At 43.3% G+C, this 17,881-nt stretch overlaps 1 protein-coding gene across 1 annotated transcript; it reads right to left on the bottom strand.

The window, feature by feature from the left end:
* Positions 1–891: 891 nt before the first annotated feature.
* LOC311308996 (uncharacterized protein) lies at positions 892–17,273 on the bottom strand. Its single transcript, XM_084438121.1, has 18 exons — positions 17,137–17,273; positions 16,885–16,925; positions 16,688–16,757; positions 14,962–15,161; positions 12,929–13,012; positions 12,761–12,820; positions 12,467–12,664; positions 12,090–12,350; positions 3,948–3,996; positions 3,729–3,819; positions 3,503–3,644; positions 3,265–3,369; positions 3,038–3,128; positions 2,655–2,820; positions 2,418–2,492; positions 2,151–2,253; positions 1,743–1,861; positions 892–1,602 (listed from the first exon to the last, which is right to left on the bottom strand). The coding sequence occupies exons 1-18, from the start codon at positions 17,150–17,152 to the stop codon at positions 1,476–1,478; spliced, it is 1,998 nt and encodes a 665-aa protein (XP_084294247.1). The 5' UTR covers positions 17,153–17,273; the 3' UTR covers positions 892–1,475.
* Between the last annotated feature and the right edge of the window lie 608 nt (positions 17,274–17,881).

Here is a 17,881-nt window from a genome sequence, read left to right as displayed (position 1 = left end):
TAAACCACATAAAGCTGTAAAAACGATGAAGGCTTTTAACAAGGCCGGTTAATCTTTGCTGGTGTTTGGCTTTGTGAAGCAAGGGATTGGTTTTGTGAGAGCGCAGAAAAAGGCAGGAGGTTGATCTCCACCAGCTTGTGAACTTTCACCACTTATCTGTCTCATCTACATTTGAATGGGTTTACAGCCTGGCAAAGCAAAGAGTGCCAATAAGATTAAATATGGCATTTTTTTTTGCATAGATGTACTGTACAAAACCCAGACCCCCACTGTGCCGTCCTCGGAGTTCAAACAGAGTTCATTCTATTTGTATTACAGTATTTTATGCTGTCATGTCTCACACAGATCAAAGGGGCTTTGTGAGCTATGCAATCTACCAACACAGAAATTCCATCTTGAAACACAGAAATTCCATCTAGAAACACAGAAATTCTTAAGGTATACTTAGATTAAGACAAAATACATTTCACTCATCTGCATGAGCATAGAATTTTCTTGATCCCCATCCCATTTTAAAGTGATTATTTAGCTTTTGCGGGGAGGCTTTTGTAATTCACACTCCCAAAAATTCACAACAGGGAAGGACCTCAGAGCAAAGATAGAACAGGTGTCACTTTTGAATAACATCAGGCTACTCTATTGACATATAGAGCTCAAATCTTTGCAAATATCATAATCAGAATTAGTTCATTGCCATGCAGTTTTTCAACGTACTAGGAATTTGCTTTCGGTCTTGGTGCATAATATGGAGTCATTAGACAGGGTGCAGGGACGAGACAGGACAGTGCAAAGAGCAAGTACAAAATGCTGTGTGGTTTGTAGAGCTGAATTATTTAATGCTTAAATATTTCTGATGGTGTCAAAGATAGTCAAAAGAAGACCAAGTGCAGAAAAGGTATTAACATGTTTAATAAAATGAACTCTGAGCTACAACAATATCCTGCAAACTGCCATGGTAAGGTGCTGAAATTGAAGCAAATAAAACATTGATCGCCATCTGGTGGCCATTGGAACAGACATACAGGGCCCTGAAAAAATATATCTGAACTTGGGACAAAACAGATGGTATTACAGAAACACCATCACCAAGTATCGATGTCTAATGCCTGAAATAAAACAGAGGACATGAGTGATAACTCATCTCATGTATGTCTGACCATTATAATTGGCATTTTTGCACACTTGCATAGGTATTCCCTATACTTTGTGAAAAGTGCATATAGTGGCAACATTGGCAAAAATGATTTAACACTTTATAAAAAACATTTTACTAAAACACTTTTTTCTGAATATACATTTCCTGATCAATAAAGTAAAAAGTCCAGCTATAAGGGAAGCCCAGCTGAAAAACAAAGACTTAGTAGTATGCAGCAGGCACAACAACCCTATTCCCCCAATAAAAACACAAGCCCTATGGCATATGAGCTTCTGGTTGATAAGGTGCTGAGGTTGAGGCCTTGAATCTCCTCTGAAGGTCACTGGTGTGTAGTCTTGGCTTTGTCAATGCCCTTGTGCTCTGAGATGTGTATGTAAGTGCAGTCCCTTTTGCAACACCGGCCGGTGGTCCTCCAGAAATAGCATTCATATTTACAATTCTTCTTTCTACACAAAGAGGACATGAGATTTAAATCCAGAATGAACTAGAGTTCATCTAATAATTTCAATGAATACACTAGACAAAAAGGAATATTCTAACATCTTAGGACAGGTCATGGGGTGGGGGGTGAATATCTTATACCCACACTTTAGCAGGAGGTCTGGCATTGATGGGGGCAGTGACTGCTGACAAGGACACACCAATCTCAGGGTGGATTTTGGTGGGGTGGCGCACAGCTAGACAGGTCCCCTCCTTCACCACCCCCTAACAGACAAGAGACAGTTTGATTGCAGTGTGAGTCTAGCTAAGTGAAGTAGGCTGTTATGGGTAAAAGCAGAATCAGCTCTTGATGCTGATCATGTAGCAGAGGCACACAACACCGACACTGACATGAAGAGCCACATATCTGCTCTTACCACTCTTTTGAATTAGATAAGAGTACAACTGCTCGGTTTTGTATGTTTTCAAACAGTGTGCACATCAACTGCTTTCCCTTACGTTTACCTTGAACTGGTCAGATTGGAAAAAGGCCTGACAGAGGACAGGAACTCACATTCAGAAGCTGGATGGCCTTCTCACAGTCCTCCTTCCTGGTATAGTGGACAAAGGCACACTGTTGTTCCATCAACATCTTGATACTGTACACCTCACCAGCCCTGGTAGATGGACAGAGAAGAAACGAAGAGCAGGAGGAGATTTTCAGGCACAATCCTAGATATTCCACACTGTTCAATGGCCAGTACAATTCGGAAATTTGTCCAGTAATGGTTCTACCCAGTCATAACTGGAAATATAAGGCCATAATATTGTGTTGTCTTACCTGCTAAAGAGAGTGTGGAGCCTTGTTTCAGTTATGGCTGGCACCACGGACCCCACCCATACAGGGAACAACTCCCTGTTAATAGAACAATACCAGCAGTTAGAATACCAACACACCAGTCAGAAGTGATGGTGCCATGGTGGTGCCCGTCGTACCCATGTAAGCTCCACACTAAATCCTGACAACAATATTCATTCCTGTTTGACAACAATATTAATTTGGCATCATGATCCTTACGGTTTAACACCATTCACTGGCCAGCGAGTGTTGGATTTAGGCCGAGTTTGAACTGTAATTGGAGCTCTGGGAATTATCTTGGTTGTGTTCTGGCTTGTTGGTTGTAGTCCGACTTCGATCCACTCCTCCTCCGTTGGGTGAGTGGTGACATTTCTAGCAGATGCACCTGAAGAAAAGATGGGAATGTTCTGTTAAAGTTTTAGAAGATTGGTTTTGTGAACTTGTCCCATCCTCAGCTTAGATTTATTCTGATGAGTAACTAAAAAGCCATTATTCAGATCAACCAAAAGTTACACCTCTTTGGTAAAGGTCTGTGAATGGATACATCATGTGGGAAAACATACAAGTGTTCACGTTTTCCCAGGGGAAGTCAGGTTATTTACCTTCTATCTCTGAGAGAGCATAAACAGCTTCCTCAAAAGTACTATAGGCGTTCAGGGCTTCCAAACTTCTCTCCCAAGTAAATCCCATTTCCTGTGAGGAAACACCATCCCAACACAACACATCACTCTAGTAGAGGTTATACACAGACAAAAATACACACAATCGCCTGAGCACTCACTAATCACTGATGATAAAGATGCAGACATTCATTTTATTAGACCCCTACCATGAGTTGCATGATGTGTACTCTCATCAGCTCCTGGGAAGCATCTTCACGTGAGCTGTCCTGCTTCAACACCTCCTCATAGGTTATAGATGCCTCATAATATCTCTGTGATGTGGGTGGGGGGGGTCAAAGGAACAGCATAGTGACAGTCAGAAATTACGCCACATACAGAAGATCACAGTTGGTCAGGTAGCATTGTTTCAAAGCACAGAGATACCCCAAATGAAAATGTATTTACCTTGAGCCCACACAGAGCTTTCCCTTTCCTAAACAAGCCTTTTATCCAGCCAGGCTCCATGGACAGCGCAAGGTCAGCGTCGATGAGGGCCTTGTCATACTGCTGCATTTTTTCATAACAAAATGACCGATTTCCAAATAACCTGGGAGAGAGGAGTGCACAGTCACTGAACTTCAGTTCTGCACAGTGATAAAAGAATACAAGTCGGTGAAATGTTTCTACTCACTTATACTCTTTAGGGTTGTGTTTTATAGCATCAGTGAAATACTTCACTGCCACATCAAGCTGCCCACAGGCAGCATACCGATTCCCTATGTCTGTGTGAAGGGGGTGGAGGGGGAGGACAGGTGGGTTAATGCATGGACCCAACTCACCAACTATGTAAGACTACAACATACTAGCCATCATGATTGTTTCTTAACAATATTCATACACTGGGACTTACTGGCAAGCTCTGTACTTCTTTTAACAGAATCCTCATTAGACATATTTTCCTTGAAAGATTCAGAAGAGGTGTCACATCACACAGGTGAGATTAACTTTAACTAGAATTAGCACATGCTCATGTAAAAAAAATGCCAGGATAGGGATTTAAATTACTGTTAGACCACTTCTAAATGACAAAGTTAGCTAGCTAATCAAGTTAATCAACCAAAAGTGCTTAACATGCTATTAGATAAAATGAAAAAAAAAATAATAATCACTGGGGTAGCGGGCTTGCAATTGCTAGCAGGATAACTAGCTAGCTAACTTTACGAACAACTGCTAACCAGCCAGTTAGCTAGCTAGCTAATGTAGATCTGACGGCATTGTTAGTCAACTGGTGTAAATGACAGCTAACTTAGCCTAATAAAGAAGTGACTAGCAGTTTGACTAGTAGCTACACTATACGATAGCCCCGATGTGGCCCCAGAGATAAGATGACCCCAGAGATACACTGTCGCTCCTCTAATCTGGGGTCACGTATGTAAGGATATAGAAAAGGGTGACCGGCCTATTCTGGGCGGCGAATTTCAAATCTGACGCTCACCATGCATTCCTGTAGATGTCTTTGGTCATGTCGGGTTAGACCTGGTCCAGGGCGATATCCTACAGATAACGCCCTGTTACTCTCAATGCAATTTACCTATGAATGCGCTTCCTTGGCCCGGTCGTCCGAGTCTACAGACAAAACCGTTTGGAAACATATCGTTGGAAAGATGAAAGCCTTTTCTCCGAGGTCGCTACAGTTTGTAGTCCCCCACCTTTCAAATAAAAGGCAAATTTGTACACTTAAATGGCTAATATCCACAGCGCATCGACTGTCTTCTTCTACTGGCGATTCGGTGCTCTCCGCTTTGTTTAGCCTACTCACTGCTGCCGCCCATGTTGGGATGATGCATTACATTACATTATTTACATGTTTAAAAGTTTAAAATTTGGCATAGTTAATAACTCAGCGTAAATGCTAATCAGATACCTCAACGCAAGTCTCTCAACACCATTTAAGATGTAATGCATCATCCCCAACATGGGCGGCAGCAGTGAGTAGGCTTAACAAAGTGGAGCGCGCCGAATCGCCATTAGAAGAAGACAGTCGATGCGCTGTGGATATTAGCCATTTAAGTGTACAAATTTGGCTTTTATTTGAAAGGTGGGGGACTACAAACTGTAGCGACCTCAGAGAAAAGGCTTTCATCTTTCCAACGATGTGTTTACTTTGGTGAGTAACAAAACGGTTTTGTCTGTAGACTCGGGACGACCGGGCCGATGAAGTGCATTCATAGGTAAATTACATTCAGAGTAACAGGGCGTTATCTGTAGGATATCGCCCTGAACCAGGTCTAATGTCAGGTCGTTTATAGGTGAAATAACCACTGTTATAGCCTATTTTTCACTCGTTTAGGGGTTTTCTGCTTCTTCTTCTACGCTCTACCGGAAATAGCGCGCGCTCTGTGCGATACGTCACAGTTCTGCCACCAATCTGTGATAGTCTGGTCACCCTTTTCTATAATCTTATATACGTGACCACAGATTAGAGGAGCGACAGCATATCTCTGGGGTAACATCGGGGCTACACTACACGCCAGCTAAATTTTATTTACTGTAGCACTAAACTTGCTCTGAGCTTCCAAAATCCAAATTCAAAGATCACAAAACAAGGATAGTTACAGATTAGCTGGCTAGCAAGCCTGGTAGATAACGTTAGCTAGCTAACAAACACCTAAGCTACAATTCACATGGAAAGCGATCACGGCACCTGCTGTTCATAGAGATTTCGATGTAGACTGTTGACTAATCTTTTCTTATTTTAACTAACAACTCTAAGAAGGCGTGTGAGCCAATAGGGAGGGAAAGTAATCTCATCGCCCCCTAGCGGTAGTGTTCCTAATGCCGAGAGAATGAATGGGATTTCTCATAGCACATTTTCTCGAAAAGTTAGTAGAATGCATTAAATATGATATACTTGGAGACAAACTTTATTGATTCTGGTGATCATAGTTAATTTTCAATCACAATCCGAATTATGTATAGATTTTTTGTAACGAGGGGGTAAAGAACTACATACGGCATGCATGACGTCATTTTGTGCGCCTCTGCGAGCTCTACCAGCTTACATCTAACACAATACAACCAAATTACAAATCAGTACACCTACGAAAATGCCGATATGCATTGCATGGCTGGCAGAATACTTCAGCAATAACAAGAAGTGCATCCCACATGCTGACAATCATTTTAGATCTGGCCATGTAGAAAAATGCCGCCATTCGCAGGGGGAGCTGTTACTGTAGGCCTAGGTGTCGTCAGGGCTAGCATGAAGGACCGGTCATATCATGTTACGGTGAGTTAGCATCATAAGTGAGCCTATTACGGTAAGAGGTTAAGGTTAGGGTTACAGACCAGTAAGAATAGCCAGGCGCACCTGCGGATCAGACCAGCTAAGACCAGTATGACCAGCTAATACCATCCTAACCAGCTCACGTTAATAGGAGGCTTTGGTTATGACATTTCACAACGTAGCACTGTCCATATGCAATTCAAATCAACTTATTATTGGTATCCATCGTTCTAGCTCTTTGGGATCTCTTGGAAATGAGTAGAATTTGCAACCATTCATCTCATACCGATGGGAGCAATCTGGCGCAAAGCAAAGAAGGCGAAATACTGTTTGAAATTCTCAGTTAGTAGGTTATTACTGTAAAGACACTCAAGTTTTTGTTTTGATAACTTCACCGAAATGGCTTCGTAGTAATTATTAGAAAATCCGGTCTATGGGAGTTTACATTGAAACTCCTCTCCGATAGGAACAAATCCGCTAGGGGCGCACGTTTTCACTTTCCCTCCCTATAGTGTTAGAACTCATGATCGCTCCCGCCTCCCGACTAGCCTGGGGCCTATTTGGTTTGTAATTGTGGTTTCCAGTCTATGCAGATACTGTCCAAAAACAGGCCTACCCATAAACCTACAATGCGATGCGGCAAGAACTTCTACTTCAGCTGCGTTCCGAATCGCATGCTTCCATATTATATGATATGCCAAAAATTGATGTAGTATGTCCCAATACATTGTATGCCACATGAGGTATAGCAAAAATAACAGGATGTCCTACCACATCTGGTCGTATTTTTGCAGTATGCAAACCAGCACACGTTTTTGTGCGTGGCTGTAAGCCAATGCACCAATGATGGCAAATGTCCGGTTGTCACTCCCTCCCTGGCTTCCTCCGTCCCGTTGTTGACCTGCAGTTCTATGTTGCTACCACAACAGGCAGTGGGCCCAGAACCTGCAGTTCTATGTTGCTACCACAAGAGGCAGATAGACTGCATTTACCGTGTTCGGCCACAGGAGGGCAGCAACAGGCTTAGATCGACTGTGTTCCTTGTTGAGTGTAGTTCTAGCAGTACTTATAACAAACACCTACTGCTTCTCACCTCAACTTTCATACAACACCTCCACAGCCACTGCTTGGCCCCGGAGTGAGACACACGGTCTCCAATGAGGGGTGCATGGGGATAACCTGGAAATCACTGACCTGCCCCCCACCGCCTCTGACCCGAGGGGGCGTAGTCTCACCACCACGCCACTATCCACGCCACGGTCCCCACATCTCAGCCCCTGAGTTGGCTAAAGACACAGTTTTCACGGTTGGGTGCATGTGGGTGGCCTGGAGAGCAGCACACTGTCCTCGAGGGGGCTCGAGGGGGCGGAATCTCGTCACCACGCCAATATCCACGCCAAAGACCCCACAACTAAGCCCCTGAGTGAGCTAGAGACACACAATCTTCACTGGTGGGTGAATGGAGATTGCCCGGAGGTCACTGTACTGTCCGCAACCGGCTGTGACCCAAGGGGGCGGAGTCTCGTCACCACGCCACTATCCATGCCACAGACCCTACAACTAAGCCCCTGAATGAGCTAGAGATGCACAGTCTTCACTGGTGGGTGCATAGAGATTGTCCGGAGGTCAATGCAGTGTCGCCGACCAACTCAGGTCTGAGGGGGCGGAGTCTTGCCACCACGCCACTATCCACGCCATGGACCACAGAACTCAGCCCAAGTGGGGAACCTGGAGAGGGATACACTTTCCCCAACTGGCTATAACCCAAGGGGGTGCAGCCTCACCACCACACCAGAGAATCCACAACTCAGTCCTTAAGTGGGCTAGAGGCACACGGTCTTTAATGGTGGGTGCATGGAGATTGGGTGCATGGAGATTGCCAGGAGGTCACCCCACTGCTCCCGACCTGCTCTGACCTTAGGGGGCGGAGTCTCGCCACCACGACACTATCCAAGCTACGGACCCCACAACTCAGCCCTTGAGTAAGCTAGACACAGAGTCATCACTGGTGGGTGCAGTGATTGCCCGGAGGTCAGTGACGTGTACCCGACCAACTCAGACACGAGGGGGCGGAGTCTCGCCACCACGCCACTATCCACGCCACAAACAACTCAGCCCCTGAGTGGGCTAGAGCAGTGGTTCTCAAACGGTGTGCCGCGGCACACTGGTGTGCCGTGAGGCAAGTCCGGGTGTGCCGTGCAATTTTGTGACAATTTATGAAAAAGAATAATAATAAATAAATAAATAATTATTATAATGGTTATTTTATTATTAGTTCATGGCCTGGGTAAATATTCGATTCAGATTGGCTGGAATAGTTCAAAATCGAATTGCCCCAGGCAGACGGAGAGCGCGTTGTATTTGCCGGGCAAAGAGAGGTTTGAGCGCTACTTCCCACGTGTGGACGACATCGAGGACTATGACTGGATTTGAGACCCATTCAACCAGGAATCAACAGAAAATCTCACTTTGAGAGATAGAGAGGAATGCGCAGAGCTCCGTATGGACCGCACACTGAAACTCAAATTGAGTGAGCTCCCTCTGGATCCCTTTTGGTTGGCTTCTGCATCAGAGTACCCGACCATCTCCAGCCACGCTATTGAGCAACTTCTTCAGTTCCCCACTACCTAACTGTGTGAGCTGGCGTTCTCTACTCTGGTGTATATGAAGAACAAGAGCAGGTCGCACCTCTCTGTTGAACAGGACTTGCGAGTGGCCCTCTCTTCAGTACCACCAAGGATTTAGAAAATCTGCGGCCAGCGACAGGCACGTGTCTCACTAGCTTGTAAGTAGGCAAAACCTATTGATAATAGTAAATGTTACTGATTCAATTTTAAATTATTTATAATTTCTTTAACACATTATAGGCTAATTAGGCCTACAATTTAGTAACATTATAATAAAGATCTGTTAGCCTCATTTCAATAACTATTCATTCATAATTAAATAATCATCAATGTGTATATACATAAATGATGAATAGATAAGATATATTTATGAAACATTTCTAAAAGATTAAGTCTTTTTTTCTGTGCTTTTGTGCTGTGCTTCCAGGATCCCATTCCAGTTCATCCTGCTTGCCTCACCTGCACACTCACCACACAATTTTTTTTTATTTTTTTTTACTGAATGCATACTCAGTTGAATTGCGTTTAGTAGTTCCTGTTATTCAAATTAGTTTTCATTCTCAGGCCTTCTCTCTGTAAAAAGTGATTACTGTACACCAGGGATAAGCCTACTGCTGTCTCAGGCCAGATCTACTCTACTACATACACACACGCACTTCTGTCTCTTAGGTATAGGTAAAGGTACTGCATTTGTAACGCGCTCCCCATCCAGTTGTTACACTGGCCCGGAGCGCCATTCACACACCAATGGCGGCAGCTGCCATGCAAGGCGCTTGCCTGCTCATTGGGAGCAATTTGGGGTTCAGTGTCTTGCCCAAGGACACTTCGACAGGTAGTCAGGAGGAGCCGGGATTCGAACCACCGACCCTACGATCACTGAACGACCCGCTCTACCTCCTGAGCCAATGCCGCCCCGTCTTCCTCTTAAGTTCCATGACCTCACTTTAATGTTGTGACCTGTCTGGTTTAATGGGTGTATTGCTGCTTTGATTTAAATCTATAAAGCTTTAAATTAATTCTTCAATTATTTTGTTAATAAATATTTTGAGTTATATAGATGTTTGTATTGTTTGGCATGAGCAAATAGGCAATAATAAAAATTAACAGTGAGTCATAAGAGAAATAGCACATGTTATAGGGGCTATTTTGCATGGATATGAACATAGGTGTGCCTAGAGATTTTGGCTTGCCCTTTGGTGTGCCTTGGGCACAAAAAGTTTGAGAACCACTGGGCTAGAGACCCACGGTCTTCACCTGTGGGTGCATGGAGATTGCCCGGAGGTCGCTGTACTGTCCCCGACCAGCTCTGACCAAAGGGGGTGGAGTCTCACCACCACGCCACTATCCACGCCACAAACACAACTCAGCCCTTGAGTTGGCTAGAGACACATGGTCTTCACCGGTGGGTGCATGCAGATTGCTCGGAGGTCACTGTACTGTCCCCAATCAGCTCTCCGCCCCTGGTTATCTGGGTTTATCCCTATACCTTTGTCCAGAAACAGAAGTTGAACCAATTGCAGCAAAATAGCTAACGTTACAGGAATCATCAGTGTAACTGCTTTAGCCACTGACTGCTACCATTAATATTATGGAAGCTGCTGCTAGTTGTGAGCTCATGAGCTAACTGGCTATCCCGCTCTTATTGTGCAAGATTAGCATTGGAAACATTGGAACTGATGTGTCCAGCTGACAAGACCTATTATAATTGATCAGACATTATTTCTTGTAATTTCAACTCACAGCTATTTCAGTGGCCTGACTAGCAATCAATCAATCAATCAATCAATCAATCAATCAAAGCTTTATTTGTATAGCGCATTTCATACCCAGAGGCAACACAATGTGCTTTACAGAGAACAAGGGAGGTGGGCATACGTCCCACCCCTACATATTCCAGAGGGAAGAAAAAAAACAGTATCACCCAGGGGCCAGATAAGTGAGCTGTAAAAATTCTTCCCTGACCTCTCTCAACAAGGCGATCGATCAAGCTCCTGGAGTATGTTTGTCTACCGGCTAGTATGTTTGTCTACCGGTTAGCTTCCGTCCTACCAGTCCTGAACAGAAACAAGCCAGCCACGCACATAAGCCAGGTGGACATGGCCTGGTTGGCTATTCTGACTCAATCCTGTGCTCAGCGGAAATGATGTCACATGTGCGAGGCGCTTTGATGAATCCCAGCTGTGGACAAATGTTGCTTCATGGACAGCGAAGGATGTGGTGAAATTTCAAGGCGCAATGTTACAGTATGATAAGGTAGTATGTCCCAATTGGATGCACACTGCGTGCATAGTATGAACTTTCTAGGGGCAGCTGTAGTACGTACTGGTGGTAAAAAGTAGACGTATGCGATTCAGAACACAGCCATGGTTTGATATGTCTATGTTTTATTCTAATTCGTAGCAACTGACGAGACTAGGGCTACATTCCGAATCGCATAATTCAACTTTTTACTACCAGTACGTACTACAGCTGCCCCTAGAAAGTACGTACTTTGCACTCAGTATGCATCCAATTGGGACATACTACCTTGTCATGCACCTTGAAATGTGCCCACATCGCTGCACATGCAGCGTCAACAATAGGCTAATTATTTTGTTGACTATTTGAGTTCTCATGTTTGTTGCACTACATATTTCAAGTGTCGCCGTTCCGCTCTATTTATTTATTTCGTCACAGTCCATAAAGCGGCATTCGTCCACACCTGTCACGACTTGCACATGTGACGAAATAGCCAGAAAAGTGTGCTGGCACTACAGTACAACCGAATGTAGGATATCCTGGTATTTTTGCCATACTGCATGTGGCCTACTTTGTACTGGGACATGCTACATCTATTTTTGGCATGGAAGTACACACCAGGAGAGCCTCATGACGCAAGGCTAACTGCCGATATACCACGGTGTGCTCCCAAGTTGAAGCAAACTTCAGACATACAGACGGAGGTAACAGACTCAACAAATGACAAAACAAATTAAATGACAAATGTAATACTTTTTTGAGGGAGGCAATACTTTTATCCTGCACCTTTCTAAAAGCTCTGTGTGTATAAAGATTAGTCTACATAGAAATCTTGACTGCTGCACCTGTAAATACAAAGTAAAAAAACATATAGTAGAAAGGTAGAAAATTAGCCAACAACCTGCTGTGGCTCCTGGACCTCAGGTCTCTCCTCCTCCTGGACCTCGGGCTTCTCCTCCTCCTGGACCTCAGGTCTCTCCTCCTCCTGGACCTCGGGCTTCTCCTCCTCCTGGATCTTGGGCTTCTCGTCTTTCTCCTCACTTTGCTGGGCATGATCCTTCTTTTTCTTCTTCCTTTTCTCCTTACTCTCTCGTTTCTGATCAAACTGCTTCTTGGCAATAGCCGCAGCGGTAGAGATGAAGCTGCTGTTCATATCCAATTCCTAAAGTTCCAACAAGATTTTGACCAAATTGCGTGATAATACCTCACTCAGCAAAATAATAGCCATGGCCTAACATTAAATGTAAGGTTCAGCCAAGTGACATGTTTAAGACCAACCTCTGATTCTCTGGCTAATGCTCCATCCTCTTCCACAACCACATTACCACCATTTCTCTCCTCAGGTGAAGTGACCTCTGTCTTGGTTCGGATTGGACCAGGTCCATCAACAAGGGGTTCATTAGTTTCCCTGATATAGTGAGTATCCACAGTTTCACCCTGATTTTCTGATGTAGGCTGCCCTTGCGCCTTGTCATCCTTCAAATACATAAACATGCATTTAGCATACAAATACATTAAGATAATCAAACTAGCATCTCAGATCATATGCATGTTCTCACGCTGCAAACTTACAGGCAATTCGTTATCTTTATCAGCATTCAACTTTTCTAATCGTCTTTTTTCCTTCTGACGCTGTAAAATAGAGGAAATATCAGCATTATTTTATTTATTCAAATAGGTGGTTCTCTTTAGATGGACTGTTAAAACTGCTCAGTCTCATGCCTCAATTTGGACACCCACTATTTTTTTTTGTCTTTTCTTCTCAGCTTTTTCTTTCCTCCTTTCCTCTTCTTTCAATAAATCTTTAGCATGTTTTTCTGCCTCCTGAAATAGAGTAAACGGTATACAATATGCTGCATAATGACAAATGCAGGCAGTCAAGCTGCTGAACAGCTGATGCACCCACATGCACTGCACTTTGTATGAAACGCACAGTTGTATGTAAAATGTCCATTGGTGTTGGGTGTCTTCTATGTATGAGAGAAAGCTGTGCACAAGCATTTCACTGTATTTAAAGGAGTAGTAAAGGGAAAATGCATGTTTAGCCCTGTTTTAAGGTTACTTATGATCATATACAATGGTTCAGATCAAAACATTGACAAAGCTAGCATTTTCGAGAAAGTTGATAATTGCTCTACCACCGTTTTGGTTATACAATGGATGTGGATGGGCATCTTGAAAAATCATTCAAAAACATGTTAAACTCTCGATTTCAAAGACAAGAAACTCACCTAGGTGTTAGTTGGCGTTCTGACATATAATTCGCCATAAAGTAAGATTCTAGTTCATCTGGAAAGTTTTTTTTAAATATATTTAGCATAGAACTATTTAGTCGCAGCACATACATGTGTAAACTTCCGCAAACTAGTTAGCCTAGCAACATAAACAATAGCTACCGTAAGTAGTTCCGCTTCCTGAATCCCCTCTGCGGATTGATCTACACATCTACAACGGTCGCTTCAATACAAGTCAATGGAATAAAACCCTACAGGATTCATACTTTGCGGCAAATTTGATGTCAGTACACCAACGGACACCAATTACACTCTCGGTGAGCTTCTCGTCTTTGAAATCGAGAGTTGAACATGTTTTTGAATGATTTTTCAAGATGCCCATCCACATCCATTGTATGACCAAAACGGCGGTAGAGCAATTATCAACTTTCTCGAAAAAACTGTTTTGTCAATGTTTTGATCTGAACCATTGTACAGTAGGACCCCACTCATCCAAACTTCAGAGATCCGAACCTCCCGGTCTACCGGACAGGGTTAAAAAAAAAAATTTTGAGCCTGCTATCTGGTTACTGGTGGGATTTTCATTACAGTACTGTAGGCCTACTTGCATTTAAATCGGTCATAATAAACATGTAGGCTACTGTATCCTACTGTGAATAAAAACAGAACTGTATGTAGACCTACATGTTGCCTGTAGGCTGTAGCCTACTGTCACGTTTCATTTCTTTGTTACTTTAATGTCGAGCGCAAAACGCAAACGAGTCTGCTGTGCGAGAGCTGCATTCCTTGGTAGCCAGAAAGCGCGTCAGCAACCTGAAGCAGAGGAGCATCGAGTTATTTTTCGTTCCCAGTTAATGGACTTCAGGAACACAGACGTGTTTTAAGCATGTAGATTAGCCTACTAGGCCTATTTGTTAAATAATAGCCTACAGCCTATAGCCGTTAGCCTACATCGGTTGTTTTAGAGACTTTCCTTTAGGCTGCAATAGCCTAAGACACGACAACTTGTCTGTCATTTCATTTATTTATTGATTATCATTTGCTCTAATTGTTCTAATGTTGGGTTGTTTTTAGGCTATACCATTTTGTTCTGCGAATACAGTAGCCTATCGATGCAGCGTACGCCTCATTTGAGAATAAAGTACTGTATTTGATCAAAGCACGCACTCAAGTGGATTTATTTTTTATTATAGGCTACTGTAGGCCTATTATAGGCTAGGCTGTATGAGTTTAGTTGGCTATTTGATTGAAATTTTGATGCATTTTCACAAGTAATTAAGGGCATTTATCTGTCTATTATGAGTCTATATGAAACAAGTACCACTTATTGAATTTGGTGCATTTGAACATAGGTTTCAGTCTGGACATTTCAGCGATACGAACGACCTTCGGTCCCGTTGGGTTCGGATAAGTGGGGTCCTACTGTATATGATCATAAGTAACCTTAAAACAGGGCTAAACATGCATTTTCCCTTCACTACTCCTTTAATATGTGACAAAGTTTGAACTTGATGAGAAGTGATTGAAATTGGGGGTTACCTCAGGGGTCAGCTGTTTTATACGTGGGTGGGGAACTAATTGACTGTGGGAGTTATCTTTCCATGTTCTGTCAGAGTGGTAGTAGTCATCATCCTCCTCATCATTATCATCTTCATCATCATCATCCTCCTCATCATAATCATCATCACAATAGTCATTGTCACCATAGTTACTCAAGTAGGGTGAAGCAAAATCTAGACCTGTAATGCGATACATGAGGTGAAAAGACTTGCAGCAGCAAAGGTAACAAATCCCACAGCACTCATGAGCTTATAAAGTCATGTACATTACATTAACAGTAAATGTATATTCGGTTTGAAAAAGGGAAACACCCATGTGAAGTCTATCATTTACCCATCTAGTTTACTGGTCTGGCCTGGTTCACCTTTACTTTGAAGTTTCTGCGTAGATGTACGTCTGCATGGTTGTTGTCTGATATCAGACAGAATTGTCAACTGAGATCTTCAGTCTGACATTGCCTCCACTCTAACCAATTTCCGTGGGGGAGGGGGATTCGATTTTCCCTAACCAATCACTCGAGCTTGACAATAGCATTAGTCCCACCAGCGGCACTGATTGGCCAGTCGTTAGTCCCCCCACGGCGCTCATTGGACCACTCATTTTCCAACCAAGAAACCGCCGTTTCATGTCACAATGCCAGACCAACAGTGGCGGCTGCAGGGGGGTGCTTGAGCTCAAAGGCCATAGTACCCCTTTAGCACCCCCAAGAAAAAATATTAAACATGATTTCATTTTTTCTCTGAATGATATTTAATTGTTGACTGTGTGTGATATTATCTGTCCCCATTATAAATGCGTGCTGTATTAGGCCAGATAGTGCTATATATTCCTACAGCCTAAATATTCCTACAGCCTACTTGTACAACAGTTGTTCTCATGCTTCACCCTTATTCTTCATTTATAATCTGTAAGTTATTCTGTATTCTATGTGCTGTGCACTCAGTGCTTACTAGGGAGCAAGGATGGCGCTACACCGGGGCTAGGGGGTGCTATAGCCCCGTCACAAATCTGCTCAGCCCCAGTTATGCCCCCTCAAACATTTTGGCCACAAGACCCATCTTAATTTATCAGACATTATTTCATGTCATTTCAATTCACAGCTATTTCAGTGGCATGACTAGCTTCCGTTCAACCAGTCCTGAACAGAAACAAGCCAGCCACGCACATAAATCAGGCTGGACCTGGCCTGGTTAGACCAACAGTGGTGCATAAGGTTTCTGTTGCCAACTTGCTGAGTGTGTGTGTGTTTGTGTGCACATACAGTGCATGTGTGCTGTTTTGAATCGAGTCTGATTCTGTCATACTTTTGTATTGCTCAGTGTGTGTGTATTACACACTCAACACCGTTATTGGTTGTGCGTGCGTATACTAGTATAGTTCCACGCCCAATTAATAAAAGCACGCCCAATTAACAATCAAGATCCCACTCGGAACCCACAATGCAAATCTGCTAGAGCCTCCGCTGCAGCCCAAGAAGTCAACTAGTTGGAGTGGGTTGATTCAAAGATCTGGACCAGGCAAGCTGATGCACATGTGCACATAAAAACTAAACATTAGGCTACAAGGTATATCCCACCTACTCAAATCCACGTATGTGTAAAAATCTACTTGGCAAAAAGGCCTAAACCGAATATTCTGATTATTTTTTACAATTCTTCCCACGTTTATTTCTGCCTGTCCTATATTCCACAACACCCTTTCTTACCAAGCAAGCCATGCTGTATAGAGGCAAGAGGGCCGGTGGAACGTCCAGTTATCATAGAACCCAAGGCCTCCTAAAATGTGGGGAAAAGTTATGAATGTTATTAACCATAGTTAACGAACACGTCAGCAGCACCCATGTGATTGACGAGCGTGACACCCGGTGCAATGATAAACATAACTTATGGAGTTGGTACTCACATGGGCACGCATAACTCGAGAATTATGTAGCATACGCATTGCTGAGGGGAACAAAATTGTTATTGTGTTAGTTAGCAACCGATTTATTAGTTCCACAGATAAATATTCAGGAAGGACTTGTTTGGGCATGCCAGCATATGGTGTAACGTTAGCTAGCTAGTATAAGTAGCTAACGAGAAAAAAAACATTTTAAGTGGTAGCTAGCTAGTCGGCAGTAAAATTAACACAACTTCAAGTTAGTTTTAATGTTACCTTGTCCCCAGTCCATGTACTCTGATATTCTTATATTATTCTTCTGTCATTAGCTAGGATGGCACAACGCTGAGTTTCGTTTCCCGGGATTGTCTCCTTGACAGATAGCAGCTCGGTTTGACTGACTCACAGCCTTTGGGTGCAGTAAATGTATTTGACGTCGCACGGCTGACTTGCGGGCGGGCCGGGTTACGGCTCTAGCGAGGAGGCGGAGTAGTGGCGGATGAAAGTACACCAAACACAGAATGAGAAATGTACACAGTTAGTAGCCTTTGAGTTTCGCCAAGCAACCCTAGACAATTGTTATGGAGTCCCGCTTGGAGTTGGTTCTGCTTGTGTTTGCAATAGATAGATATGAACTTAATTAATGAAGTATCGTAGACTTGATCGTCTTTCTGACATTTATCAGCATCTGTCGTCTGTCATGCACATGCAGCGTCATTAACAGGCTAATTATTTTGTTAACTATTTTTGGAGTTCTCATGTTTGTTGCACCACATATTTCGATCTACGAGTGTCGCTGTTCCGCTCTATTGATTTATTTCGAATATCCCGCGCAAGTTTCCGCGCATTCTAAAGACCCTAGCAACGCTTCTAGGATACGAATTGTGTGGAAGGAAGTGCGACTGGCCCCTTTCTGGAAATCGACAACAACATGGAACCTCAAGAGCTAACGTCTGTTTCTGCTTCGGAGGCAGACGTCAACAGGGTAAGAAATCGTTCTGAATCTGAGTATGACTGGGTG

This window comes from Borostomias antarcticus, assembly GCF_949987555.1.
Source record: "Borostomias antarcticus genome assembly, chromosome: 5".
Lineage (NCBI taxonomy): Eukaryota > Metazoa > Chordata > Actinopteri > Stomiiformes > Stomiidae > Borostomias > Borostomias antarcticus.
This window is presented reverse-complemented; position numbering and strand designations above follow the sequence as displayed.